Here is a 15,533-nt window from a genome sequence, read left to right as displayed (position 1 = left end):
TTTAGTAACAAGAAATTGCCCTCTGCATAAACAGTCCTTAAGCTTGCATTGATTTGTTTCTTGAGATACACGACTCGTTTTTTATCGGGGAAAATGTAACGAAAATCCCCACCTCCCCCGCATTGGCGAAAGCTGGATCAGCCCCGGGAGGTAACGGAACTGATCGTGAACTATAAAGGGTGCACTCTTCTCTTTTTTATTCGGAACCCCATCATAGAAAATCATGGCTTCGGCCCTGATATGCACGAACACACACCACTCATATATGAGCATCCCTCACGCAACATGCACACACATAGGCCTACTGTTCGGTGGATACGAATTCAAATGCATTCCATTTTTAAATTTCACATGGATTATGATAAAAAAGAACATTAAATGTTAAGCTGTTATCATTTTTATCGTCATTAACATTGTCAACACTAGGCGTAACGATCAATAAAATATTATTAACATTTATATTTTTTATTGCAATTTTTATTATGATCATCGTTTGGATTATTATGATCATCATTAGTATTATTCTTATTACCAGCAGAAGCTGTTATCAAAAATGACATCCCCTCCAATACAAATCCTATTATCTGGAGGTTACTCGCAAGCGACCAACAAACTTATTCCCTGCATCCTTAAACCATTTGCTTAGGCAGCAGTTGCTCAGATAAAATCGAAATTAAGCCGATTCTTAATGCAATACATGCTTTTGCCACAACACACACATGTATCATCAATCGTTTTTTACTATTTTTGCATAATATCGTGTTATCATGTAATGACAACACCGCTTTTGTTACCAAAATGAATTAATTTCATTTTCGGAAATACGAACCTTATTTAATTTTCGGATTAACGAACCATATTTCGTTTTCGGACTGACGAACCTTCGGAATTACGAACCTCTTTTCGTTTTCGGATTAACGAACCTTCGGAATTACGAACCTCATTTAGTTTTCGGGCTAACGAACCTTCGGAATTACGAACCTTATTTCGTTTTCGGATTAACGAACCTTCGGAATTACGAACCTTCGGATTTACGAACATTCGGAAATACGAACCTTCGGAATAACCGAACCTTCGGAAATACGAAGCTTCGGAATGACGAATGTATGCGATTTTTATCAGGCATCTTTATGCTAATATTCATTATATTTTCAAACCTTATACAGCCTGCTCTTCCGTTGCCCCGGTCTTTTAACTTCATAATTGAACAAAATGGAGACTTTCAGAATATTCAGATTTGAATTTAGGACCTATCTTTTCGGGAGCCCGCGCCTTTTTTACGGACAAATGGCACAGTAATATCATCATGATTATATCATTTAACGGTTAGGGAAATTTACTTTTATATTGAAAATTCTAACATATTGAACTCGAATGCAACATTCACACCAGCAAAACCGACTCCAACCCGATCGATGGTATGTCATTGGTATAATAACGTAATATATTTGATCGGTCTGGAGTCGGTTTCGTTGGCGTGACTGTAACCGAAACCGGACTCCAAACCGACCGATGGTATGTCATTGGTAATAACGTAATAGCTTCGATCGTTCTTGTGTCGGTTTCGTTGGTGTGACTGTAACCGAAACCGACTCCAAACTGACCGATGGTATGACATTGGTAATAACGTAATAAGAAATGGATGAAGAGAACAATGGTAGGCGTAGCTTAAATCAAGGTTCCCCAGAGCTATCTACCCTTTGGAAAAATTGGTGATGCCGAAAAAATGTCTCTGCCGGGAATCGAACCCGGGCCCCCAGCTTTGAACGCCGGTGCCTTAACCACTAGACCACAGAGACGGGTTAGTGGCTAGGGCGACCCCGATCCAATTGACCGTCAGATAGACAGATTTTCGACACTATACCAATTATAATTTCCTTTGTCGGGTGAAGGTGTACATGTATAACTTAACACATTTATATATATATATATATATATATATATATATATAACGATATTACGTTCCGCGTGTTGGACATAGAAGATATTAATATTAATGAGGCAAAGTGGTAATGCATTGTACTTAGTTCCAACAGTTTATTTTAAGTACAATGCATTACCACTTTGCCTCATATATATATATATATATATATATATATATAATACAGAGGATAAAAGAGCAACTTATCAATAACAAATAACTTTAGAAGAAATGGGGAAAAGGAAATATGTTGTTATATCAAAAAGATCTAACAACTAAAGATCAAACACTGAGTTTAAATTTGGTGAATGAAAACTCATTTGCTCAATGTCAAGAAGTGAGATGAAAAAGTAAAAAGGAATCATGATCATCGGGAATAAGGATGTCGTATGAAATCATATTTTGAGGGCATCATATACCACAATACAAACCTCCAAATATGCGGAAATTGCAAAATTGTGCAAATGAAAAAGGAAAAATTTGTGAATATATGCGAGATTATTTTGAGGTAATACAACCTTCAAACTTTGATTGTTTGCGCGCTAATGTTGCAATCCTGCACATTGGTACTATTACATCTAACAATCGTAATCATTAGTTTTCTCCCCTACCTTCAAATTAGAGAAGCTAATAAAAGGTTATAGTTTTTGGTTAACATCTATATTATAATCATTAGTATCAATGGTGCAGTAAGGAAATCTTGAATTAAAGAAAATAACATTGAAACTATCGTCATTATTATTCCCTAAAAACTAATTCAGCGTGCAAAGAGTTAATTAATGTGATTGAAAGTATCGTACAAAAAAATAAAATTGTAAAGATATGTGGGAAATATTGGTGTCCTATATAACATGCATAAGTGCTTCATTAATTGGCATTGATAATATCGATGTCATCGGTAACTCATATTATACACTAATCTTAAAATATAGGGTAAAGGGCTATTTTTGTACAAATTATCCCCCGCTTTCATTGATGCCAGGATACGATCTCCGCTGCCAGTGTTTTGATTGGTTCATGATTATGTTAATTCGAAATTCATTTGAATCATTCAATTCATAAATGGATAAACATATACTCTCATGATGCACCCGATATAACTGGTTCGATGCAGCCGATATAACCGGTTCCAATAAACGTATGGACTTGTCACGGCAAAATTCCTGTAAGTATCGATTACTATTTTGCGTTCTTAGAATGCAAAATTAGGCCAGTTTAAGCACCTTTACTGCATTTAAAGATGAATCCACGCATTATCATGAATACTACGCTACGCTAGCGCCACGAAAGCAGGCGCACACGAACATGAACGTCACGCTATAAACACGGAAGGTAAGCCTGTTTTCATCAAGCACAGTGATATACCTTTGTCCAAGGACAATGCCGTAACAAGCCAGGAAATGTATAAAGCCCTGACTAAAACATTTTCCTTCACGAAATTGCGTGGCATTCAGAAGATAGGAGGACTTTGGAGGTTATACTTGTCGGATCAGAAAAGTAGAATTGACCTCATATCAAAAGGTCTAGACTTACGAAACTCATGTGTCACTGTCTTTGAGCTAAACCCATACCTACCTGCAAGCCAGGGCAACCTAACCAGAGTACTGATCAAAGATTTGCCATTATCTGTTCATGATGATGTTATCTTGAATGAATTCCAAGCTAGGAAATTGAAAATAGTGGGAAAGATCATACTGCAAAGACTTCGAGTCGATGGTAAACTGACAGAATGTCTAACCGGTGACAGAGTGTTATACATCGAAAACCCCTCCCAATCCCTGCCAAGGTTTGTCAATTTTGGCGCCTTCAAAGCGAGGGTGTTCCACCCAAATCGGGTCACCGACGACAATACGACCACGGTTTGTTCGAATTGTCTGGAAAGGGGCCATCACCGTTCCAAGTGCAAGAATGAAGTCATCTGCCGCTTTTGTCACAAACCTGGCCACTATCAGAGAGACTGCACGACTACAGACCCAGACCCTTCCCCCGCTTCACGTGACGACACCGCTCAACCCGGAATACAGGATGCCTCATCACCATCTACCAAACGAAATCAACCGCCAAATGTAGCGCAACAAAGCATGATCACGACATTCTTGCAGAAAGAACGAAAGGCAGTTAGCAAGGTCACGGAAAATGTGGTTCCCACCTTCGAGTCGCAATCTTCGAACGACGATTCTAGCAACGACGGGGATGATGAGAGCGAACCGTCAAGACCCACCCGTATTCGCGATCGAGCGTCAAGCGATACAACATCACAATCGAAGATAACACGTTTCGTCTCCGCTACACGCAACCCGCAACAAGATCTTTCAGCAACAATTCGCCGCTTCTACAAGACCAAGCTTCTGGAGTTTCTTACCGCGATACACCAGTGCAAAGTCAACATCACGCTAATGGTCATGCTGATTCTCGTTTCTCTGATGTCTCAGCTGAGTCACCAGAGTTTGTTCGACCTCGTTTAAGATCTGGAAGCGTCAATAGTCAAAAAAGGAAGCAGAAAGGAATAAAAAAACAATCAAAAAAGAAATGAGCATATCTGAATACGATTTTATACATCTACATCCATTTTTCCGATGTCAGTCTGTCATTTGATCAGTCTTAATGTCCGCGGACTTAGAAATAAAGAAAAGAGAAGACAGATATTCCGATGGTTCCAACGACAAAAAGCTGATATAATCTTTCTACAAGAAACATATTGGACAACTGATATAGAGAATTTAATCAGAAATGAATGGCAAGGACCATGTTACTTTTCACATGGATCGAATCATTCATCAGGAATTGCAGTTCTTTTTAATCAAAAATTTGATGTTGATGTTATTTCTGTAAAACAGAATAATTATGGGAGAATGTTGCTTCTGAAAATTGTTATTGATACTATGCACTATTCTCTTGTTAACATATATGGACCTACATCAAAAAAGAATAAGGAGAGATTTTTTAGAAACTTACAACTTTTTCTTACTAGGAATGGTGTGAATTATTCAGATTCTAATCTCATCTTAGGTGGAGACTGGAATTGTGTATTAAATGCTCGTGATGTTCAAGGTACCTACAGTAAATTTTTATAAAAAACCACGAAATTTTTGTAAACTGTTAAAACAATATTCCCTTTGTGATATCTGGAGAAGAATGAACCCATTATGCAGGCAATTTACATGGAGAAACCAATCTCTACGAATCGCATCAAGACTAGATTATTGGCTTGTAAACAAAAATGTACAGCCCAGAGTAATAAAATCAGATATTAGACCGGCAATAAGAGCCGACCATAACGCAATATCGCTTAGGATCAAAATAAAAAACAACAATAAAGGTCCTGGTTATTGGAAAATGAACACTAGTATTTTGAAAGATGAAAACTATCAAGACAACGTTCGTAATATTATATGTAAGGTTCAAACTAAAGATTTTACTTCTTCCGAAAAATGGGAAAAAGGAGAGAAAAGATTTTTTACAGGAAAGAATGGATTTTCTTGGAAAACAGATTGATGAAAAAAAGAATGATATTGAAACAGAAATGAATTATAAATCAGTAAAAGAAGAACTCGAAACTATTTATAAATTTGAATCAAAAGGTGCAGGTATTCGAGCAAGAGTAAAATGGATGGAAGAAGGCGAAAGAAGCTCAAAGTATTTCTTAAGTTTGGAAAAAAGAAACGTTTCTCGGAAAGGTATAAACCAAATAAGATCAGTAGATGGGAAAAGAATACTCAATAAAGAAAATGATATTTTAAAAGAAACAATGAAATTTTATAGTATTTTATATACTGATGAAAATATAAATGATGATAGTTTTGAAGAATATGTACAATCACAAAATGTACCGTATCTGAATGATAATGATAAAAATTCTTGTGAAGGTTTGTTGACAGTTTCGGAATGTAAGCGTGCGATTTTCTCCATGCAAAAGAATAAAGCTCCCGGCTGTGATGGATTTCCCGTCGAATTTTATCAGGTGTTTTGGTCCGACGTTAGTCATATGCTTGTTGAAGCACTGAATGAATGTTATAGTAATGGAACCATGTCAAACACTCAGAGGAAAGGTCTCATTACACTTTTATATAAAAAAGGAGACAGACTTAATTTAAAGAATTGGAGACCCATTACACTTTTAAATAGTGATTATAAAGTCATAGCAGCTGTGTTAGCCCACAGATTACAAAGAGTTATATCTCGGATTGTTGACCCAAATCAAACTGGTTATGTTAAAGGTCGACTGGCGGCCCATAATGTACGACTCGTAAAAGATGTGATTCACTATACAATAAAGAATAAGAAAACTGGAGCGATCATGTTGGTAGACTTCAGTAAAGCGTTTGATGTTATTAATATGCAGTTTGTAAACAGTTGTCTAGAAAAAAATGAATTTTGGACCTTACTTTCAGAAGTGGGTAAGGGTTCTTTATGCTAATATCACAAGTTCGGTTATTGTAAATGGTTGGATCTCGGAAACATTCTCTGTGAAAAGAGGGATACGTCAAGGCTGCCCCCTCTCGGCACTATTGTTTATATTAGCAGCTGAATTTATGGCAAATAGAATAAGGCAAAATGATGGAATTAAAAGTATTGAATTTAAAGGATGCACTTCAGTCTTAAAACTTTTACAGTACGCCGATGACACTCTGTTCTTCGTTAAAGATGAACCGTCTTTACTTAATATATTAAGTGAATTAGATTTATTTGGAAACATTGCAGGTCCAAAATTAAATAAAGACAAGACTGTGTTTTTTTTGGATTGGGGACACCAGTAAAAGATGGAATCTTTCTGACTTGAATCTAAGTTGGACAACAGAGCCTGTTAAATATTTAGGGTATTTTATATCCACGGACCTCTACTACTCAATCAAAATAAGTTGGGAAAACAAATTGTCGAAATTACAGAAACTCCTAGATAACTGGAGGAGCAGATGTTTAACTTTTTTCGGAAGAATTACCGTTGTAAAATCGCTTGCTTTGAGTCAGGTAATTCATCGTATGACAGTAGATGTGACTCCGCAAATATATATCAAGAAACTAAATAGATCAATTTTTAATTTCATTTGGAATTCTAAGGTTGAAAAAGTAAAAAGATGTACACTCTCACAAGACTATAGCCAAGGTGGATTACGAATGATTGATATCACCAAACAAATACTCAGTTTTCGTTTAAGATGGCTTGGAAGACTGTTAGATGATAGTGAAGGTCCATGGAAAGATATTTCTCATTACTTTTATAATCGTATCGGTGGCTTAAATCTTTTGTTGCACTGTAATTATGATTATAATTTATTAGACTTTCGAAGTGTTCATATACCTGATTTTTATCTGGAAATCTTAAAAGCATGGAGTTATGTAAACAATAATACTACATGTGAAACCTGTTCTGTTAAAAACATGTATATTCACAAACAAGTGATATGGCATAATAAGAACATTGTTTGGAATAATAAGTCTTTGTTTTATGAAGATTGGTTCAATAGTGGGATTATTTATGTACAGGATCTTTTTGAGGAAGGACAGTTTGTTTCTATGGAAACAATTCTAGCTCGCCTTACAACAAAGAAAGGCAAGCAGAATATGTTATTTGATTATGCAAAGTTAAAGAAAGCTATTCCAAAAGTGTGGTTAAAAGAGTTTTATACAAATATACAGACAGCGAATGATTTAAATTACTTTCTTGAAACTCCTACTTTTTTCATTGGAGAAAGGCTCGTTGCAGTGAGTGACATAAGTAGTAAACGTTTTTATAATCTGATTTGTTTAACACCGAATTATACGAATAGATGTTGTATCTTTTGGGAAAATATACTGCAGACTGATATTTACTGGTTTTCTGTGTTTAAAAGAAACTTGACATGTATAGGTGAGCTTCGTTTACGAGAATTTAATTTTAAACTTTTATACAATTTATTACCCGTTAGAAGTAATCTTTTTAAATGGGGTCTTGCTGACGATAAATATTGTCCGCACTGTCACGTAAAAGAAGACTTAATACACGCTTTTATTGAATGTGATTTGAACAAACAGTTCTTTTCTTTTGTTAAGAGTGTTGTTATGTATACTTTTAAAGTCAAAATTCATGTGAATACTTTTTGTTTACTAAAAATCAATACCGATGTAAACACAGATCTAACAATGACAGTCGCCTTTTGGTGTATACATAAAATGTTGCATAATAGAAATAGATATGGTATAGATAGAAGAGATTCAAGTTTGAAATACCTTTTTGTAAGAGAAATGGAAAATAGAATAATTACAAACAAAGAATTGAAGAAGCCAGATAAGAGATTGCCGGAGAAAATGTTAAATGTATTGTGATGTTCAGTTTATTATGACATGTGTGATGAATTATGAATAAATCCCTCGTTTAGAGGTACAAAAAAAAAAAAAAATCATGAATACTAATAATTTGATGATTAAATAAATACCGTTTTTGTCCTGAAAAGTGGGGGGATGATGAATGCCAAGATATGAGGTGTTCAACATGGAAATGCTTTAGGTCCTATATTGTTTAAAATTATGTGAACATACCTTGCTCCTGTATGCAAGAACCAAAACACATCCAACCAGCTGTGCGATGAAGATGATCAGAATGATGGTGATGTACTGAGGGCATTAGGTGAAAAGAAGTGAAAACAAAACATCGTTACTCTTATTCATCAAAGTATAACATCTTATTCTTTTCTAGAGCTAAGTTATATCTAACTCCAGCTAGAGCGTATAGTACAATATTTTTTTACGCACGTTAGCTCCAATAACTGAGAATACGCGATAGCCCAGTCGGTAAAGCGGGCGTTTCGTCTTCCGGTGACCCGGGTTCGATTTCCAAGTGGTGCGCTATAGTGCCCTTTGGTAAAACATTCAAATCCTCATTACCAGATCCCATGGAGATGACCTTAAGCCGTCGGTCCTCTGGTTGCTTGCTTTCTTAGCAATCAGGTAAAAAAAAAACACACCATCAATAACCTTTACTATTAACCCTTATTAAACTGGGAGGTCAATTTGACCCCCCCCCTCAACAAATTTTATCACTACGCAGTCGCGCAAAATGTTTTGACCGTGCCGCTAGCTGACGTTTTACTTTCAAGTCTTGCGCATCTTTCGAGACAAAATTTGCGACTCCCACGTACGCGGTTCCGAAATTACTCAACATTTTGCAAGTGCATGTCAGACCCGAAATTGCTCAAAAACGTGACTCAGTGAACAAAGTCAATGCAAATTGTGTTTTTTAACCAAAACTCATAAATGTATGATTATTTTTACTTTTGTTGGTTTATATGGATTAATTCTATGCTATTTATGATCAAAAGGGTCCCCGTCAAAGTCCATAGAAAAAAAATCAATAAAAAAAACAAAGCTTTAAAACAAGAAATACATGAGAATTTAAAAACAATAAAATACATAAAAAATAACTATATTTTTGCAATATTTTGTAGAAATTTGTTAGAAATGTTATCATTGATACTCCCACCAAAAATACCATTCTACTAGCTATATAAATTGAGTTAAAGGCAAAAACATACATAAAAAACAAATTTAGGGAAAATTTCATACGCTTATTTACATAATAAATTAATAAAAAATATAAACAATCAATGTTGTGAAAATTTTACTATACAGTCTTGTATAGCTTACATCCGGCGCTACACGCGTGCAAATTGACCCCCCCCCCAGAATATACTGGTCCAAAATAGCCCAGTTTAAGGTCAAGTCCACCTCAGAAAAAGTTCATTTGAATAAGTAGAGAAAAGTCAAACAAGCATTATGCTGAAAATGTCATCAAAATCTGATGTAAAATAAGAAAATCATAACATTTTAAAGTTTCGCATATTTTTCACAAAACAGTGATATGCACAATTCAATGACATGCAAATGAGACAGTCGATGATGTCCCTCACTCACTATTTCTTTTGTTTTTTGTTTGAATTATACAATATTTCATTTTTTTTTTACAGATTTGACAATAAGGACCAACTTGTACTAACTTGATTGAACCATAATGATTAAACAGTGCTAATTGCACATGTTCAAGGAGGAATAAATCGTTGTTTCACACGACAACAGGGATATTTCATATTTCATATAACAAAATACAAAAGAAATAGTGAGTGAGTGATGTCATCATTCTCCTCATTTGCATACCGACAAGAATGTGAATAGAACTGTTTTGTGAAATTAGGCGAAATTTTAAAATGTCATAGCTTTCTTATTTTACATCCGATTTTGATGAAATTGTCAGTGTTATGCTTGTTGGATTTTTCTGTTTTTATTCGAATGAACTTGTTGTTGGAGTGGACTTGTCCTTTAAACTGATTGCCGCCTTTTAAGGTCTAAATATAAACCATTTCCAGTCTGTGCTTCTACAGAGTTTCTAGAACACGACCCTCCCCCCCGGGGGGGGGGGGGGCTCAGTATATGCATAGTGGGTATGTGCCGCGGAGGGAACCCCCATTTTTACACTAAAATTTCCGTTTTAAGGCATAGCATTTTTGTCTTATTGAGAGAAAAAAAGAACAAAGAAAGCCGCTCCAAAGCATAACGTTTTCTTCTTATCGAGAAAAAAAGAAGAAAGAAATTCGCTCCAAAGCTTCGCATATTTCTTCGTTACGACGTTCCGGCCGTATTGATCTGCTACAATGTGCCGCAAGTTTGGTGAAAAGCGGCCGCAGAGCGCTGTCCGACCATTTCATCTGCGCTAGCGCAACAAGCATGCTAGTTGCATGAACGTATGCCCGTTCCATAGGGATGAATACGCAATCACACGCAGGCGACCCGTTCCAAGGACCCCCGTTTTCACAAACATTTGTCGTTCCGAAGCCCGTTCCGAGGACCCTCCTTTTCACAATAAGCCCGATCCAAGGACCCCGTTTTTTGTCTCGCCCACTACTTTTTTGGTCGAGTGCCCCCCCCCCCGGGGGACACGACTTACAATCACAAGCGTCCACTTGGAGTTCATACAGGCCCCGAAGTATCCTACCACCGATACTACAATGATAAAGGATCCAAGGCCAATAATGAGGTAAGCACCGTTACGAATAAGAGGGTTGTCCAGTATTTCCAGGATGTCTATCTGGTTGGTCTGGACGATGACCACTATGCCGACGGCTAAGAGAGCGACGCCGACCAGCTGAAATGAGAGAGAATGATGATAGGTTATAAAGATATTCATTATGATCTAAGCAGAGTGATTATAGTTTACTAACCAATCAGTCCTTAAGTCAATAAGCAACCATTAAATCCATTTATTAAACAACCAAGCAGCCAACCAAGCAAGCAATCAACCAACCAAACAATCATTAAATCCATTTATTAAACAACCAACCATCCATCCATCCAGCCAGCCACCGACCGACCGACCTACCTACCGACCGACCGACCGACCGACCGACCGACCGACCGACCGACCGACCGACCGACCGACCGACCGACCAACCAACCAACCAACCAACCAATTTACCATTCAACATGTTAATTAGTACCAATCTCTCCATCATGTAAACCCGATCGATCTATCATCAATTCAATCGATAGTTCGCAATTCATGACGTAATCAATATCTACTTACAAGGAAGAGGAAATTGAAGATAATCAGAAGATACTTTGTGGCTATCTCAGCGGTATTATGGTTATCTTCCGCCATCTTGAATTAGTTTTCAATGACCTACACAGGAGAAAATTCGAAAATATGCGCAATTAAGATGGAGAAATTTTCATTTTATTTCATTTTCAATTTATATCTAAATTCATACATAATGATATCACAAATGCAAATAAATCTCTTCAAATCCAATGAGTAATGGGTATGGCGCTCTTTTCTAACGTTTTCAAAGCGCTTCCCACACAGCAAAAACTGTGGTGTTAACCGGTGTACCTAGAGGACCACACCAGTTATTTTACACAGGTGTTAAATTGGTGGTGTTAGTTTTACACCTATAGGTGTTATTACAACACCTATGGTTGTTACATTTACACTCTTTGGTGTTATGTTCAATCTCTAGGGTGTTATTTTAACACCTCAGGGTGTGGTCCTCTATTAACACCAATTGGTTTTAGTTCTAACACTACAGTTTTTACAGTGCAATATTGATTCACCTGATATTCACTTTACCCTCGGTAAAAGTGCAGAGTTTCAAAGTCAATACACTCCAAAAAGAAATAAATTCACGAAAATGGTGTTGGCTTATGTAAAATGGCGCTTTATCATTCCACGGGCATTGTCACGGTAACTGACGTTACACGGCACCATTTTACACAGTTTGCTTTTGAAAAGTGTGTAAAATTGTGCTATGTAACGTCAGTTACCGTGAAAATGCCCCCAAACGAACCAAGATCAGGGGCGGATCCAGGATTTTCCAAAAATGGGGGGGGGGGGGCAAATTGTTCGGTGGAAAAATTTTAAAAGTTAAAAAAAGTCTTTAATTTCAAAAGAGGGCGCACGCCTCTGTTTCAATGGCATTTTTACATTACAAAGTTTAATTCCCCCCCCCCTGGATCTGCGCCTGACAAAGATCGATATAAAATACTGCGAATACAAACAAAGAAACATATAACAGATCACAATGCACATGTAACTGAGACTAATCACTACAAAGTACTAAAGAACGAACTTCACTGTTCATACAAATACTGTACTGCCAAGGACTCTTAATACCACAACAAAATGAACTACTTATTGATCTAAATTACTTTGAATGTTAATTAAGTATACCTTGCGAAACTATTACATAATTTTTATTATAGCAGTCGAGGTGTCTATTAACAAATACGATCCATCGCAAGTATATATCAGAGTTATATTATATTAATTTACAATATTTAAATTACTGAAACAAATAACTTACCAATTAGAGGCTTTAAGCAGATTACACCTTATATAGCACACTTGTAAAATCTAGATGAGAAGCTTGTCAAAAGTACAACTAAGGAGTTCTATCTCTCTCTCTGTCGCTCTCTCTCTCTCTGAAAACTTTGATAAATTATTCAAATCGGGACAATATAGGGTGGACCTCCAGTGTGCTCTTCGACTTGGCTTTCACTATGCCTATACAATAACACATAACTTGCTCTATGGGACTATACGTAGAAACGGATTAAGAAAAAGATAGTGTAGAAATGAAACATCTAGGAAAGTGGAAATTCTATCAAAACAACATCAAGTAATCAGCCTAAGAACTATAAACCTCTTACTGTAGACTGCTGCAGTGATATGGTTCCTGTTCTTCATCGCCATCAGCATGATCAGTTACTTAACTATAAAAAACCACACAGCATCAATTATGCCTGAATATCTCAAATCAGCCAACAAACTCAAACCCGTATATAAGATACTTCAACTGATTACCTATCATTAATGTACTTGATAAAACAAATGTGAACCATGGAATTCGATTCAACTGCTATCAGGCACAGCAAAATTAACGATATGTCTTCCTAAACTACTTTGAATACACTAAGAAATATCAGCCATAACCTTCAAGCATAAAATCATATCTTATAACTCTGTATTCTGGCAGATTCGAAAAGCAAAGAAATCAAATCATTAGGTACAGAAATAATCGAACTAAAGAGAAACCAAAATACTAGAAAGGAGATAAAGACTGTAGATGTGAACAATACAGTAAAGACTTAAAACAAGTAAAAATCCAAAATGACAACTCTAGCGAAATTATTGGAAGATTGAACAAAGAAATGACAAAGAGGAAAGAAGATAATATCAAGAAAGTGGAAAACAAAGAAACAAAGAACAAAAAAAGTTTCGTCAGTAAATAACTAATGCACTTAATTAGTTGTCAATTCAATTATTTCAGTTCTTGGTAGAAAAAAATTGAATAAACCTAATTTCATATAATAAGATACAAAAGAATATGTGGAGATATGACATCATCAGCCCACCTAATGAATATTCATAAAGACATTCGAGGGTCTAGCCCTGGTCACGTCTTTCGGATGGTGACGTTAAAAGTCGGCCCCAGACATAAATAATCATATCTGATCGATACACCTCTGACAAAATTTTTTTCCCCTCTGTCTATTTCTCCTGTTTGTTGTTGTAGGTGTGTTAGTTTGTTCAGTTTTGGGGTCTGATGGGGGGGGGGGGGGGGGGGGGGTTCATGAGGTGTGAGAATGCTCAATATACATTCATTCGTCAACTTGCGTAGTTGTTACGTCTGTTTTTTTAATTATTATTTGCTTTAGCTGCATAAGTTGTTGAAATGTTTTTTTTGCATGGGTTCGGATTATGTCTCTGTTCTGATACAATTTGCCTGCTATGTTTATTACACTGTTATTTAATTTGTTTATTGCACTGCTGCAATAATAATTTTGTTTTACATTTCCTTGATTATGTATGTAAGAAATTTATTTGAATGAATAATAAAGATCACTACAAAACAAAATATACACCCACGCACACAATGATAACTGGTATGAAACCCATAGCTTTCAACAATTCCTGCTAGCTCAGTGAGAAAGGCGACAGACTGGAGATGACTTGTTCTGCAACGAGAGGTTCGAATCCAAGTTCCAACCGGAAGTAAGAAGAGAAAAAAGAAAGAAAAACAGAACGAAAGAAGAAGGTTTGGGGGATTTTCATTTTATTTTTTTAAATTAGTGGAGGGGACATAAGGAGGTCTTTCCACAATCTCCTATATGCCTGAAGTAGTGAACAGCGCATCACTAGGGCCTCTAGAGGTGTTCAAATCGAAGAACGAAAAGAGCCACCTACCATACGACTGGATATCACCGCGCTCTCTCTCAACCGCTGTATTCATACCAATATCATTGGTCCAGCAGTGTATATTATCCAGAGACAGGCATTTGTACTTCAGCATTGAAAGTAAAACAAAACTATATACACATTCACGCAATACATCAACCATGAAGCTATTGCATCAACCATCGCGGCCACAACAAATGCAAGCTAAATTGAGAGATACGTCGTGCTGAATTTTCAGAATACTTACTATCCGTCCGATCTCTCCCAGAAAAATAAACGCCAAAGCAACCCGGATACCCACATTCGTACAACACACCCAATGACACACATACACCTCCCCCAAAACCATCAGTTCTAATTCCAATAATCAAATGAAAAGCCTTCACAAACGCAATGGCCATTTTGGGAGCCGAATTGGGGCCGATTTCTGAATGGCACAAGAAGTCGCTCTTTCGTCAATGACCGTAAACAATGGATTTTGGGTGAAGATCGCAAACGGGGGCGGCACAAGGCTACTATTGAAGAGTATTCTATTACATAACATCTCATACAATTCTTCAGAGCAGCCATTCTCATCGCCCTTTCACACGGTAAGAAAAAATCGTAATTTGAATGATGATTCCAGTGAAAAATAAGGCTAATGACGAATATTTGGCACGCGTGAAAGCAAACTAGAACATGATTAGAATCACGAACGCTAATCACAGTCACGATTACAATAGCAATCATCATTACAATGGCGATTCATGATTTACGTGTGAAAAGGCCCTCCAATACTTTTGTTGAAGTTCCAAATTTCTTGTTGAGAATATGGACTGTGTGCTCACTTTCCACGGGAACACGCTAATATTGTGTGTGGGTGGGGGGGGGGGGGGGTGCAGAGCCCCCTGAAACGCTTAAATGGTAAAGAGG

At 36.7% G+C, this 15,533-nt stretch overlaps 1 protein-coding gene across 1 annotated transcript; it reads right to left on the bottom strand.

The window, feature by feature from the left end:
* Positions 1-4,819: 4,819 nt before the first annotated feature.
* LOC129268138 (tetraspanin-18-like) lies at positions 4,820-15,125 on the bottom strand. Its single transcript, XM_064104393.1, has 5 exons — positions 14,869-15,125; positions 11,472-11,567; positions 10,836-11,033; positions 8,438-8,512; positions 4,820-4,834 (listed from the first exon to the last, which is right to left on the bottom strand). The coding sequence occupies exons 2-5, from the start codon at positions 11,544-11,546 to the stop codon at positions 4,820-4,822; spliced, it is 363 nt and encodes a 120-aa protein (XP_063960463.1). The 5' UTR covers positions 11,547-11,567; positions 14,869-15,125.
* Between the last annotated feature and the right edge of the window lie 408 nt (positions 15,126-15,533).

The sequence above is a fragment of the Lytechinus pictus genome, chromosome 9, assembly GCF_037042905.1.
Source record: "Lytechinus pictus isolate F3 Inbred chromosome 9, Lp3.0, whole genome shotgun sequence".
In the NCBI taxonomy this organism is placed as follows: Eukaryota; Metazoa; Echinodermata; class Echinoidea; order Temnopleuroida; family Toxopneustidae; genus Lytechinus; species Lytechinus pictus.
This window is presented reverse-complemented; position numbering and strand designations above follow the sequence as displayed.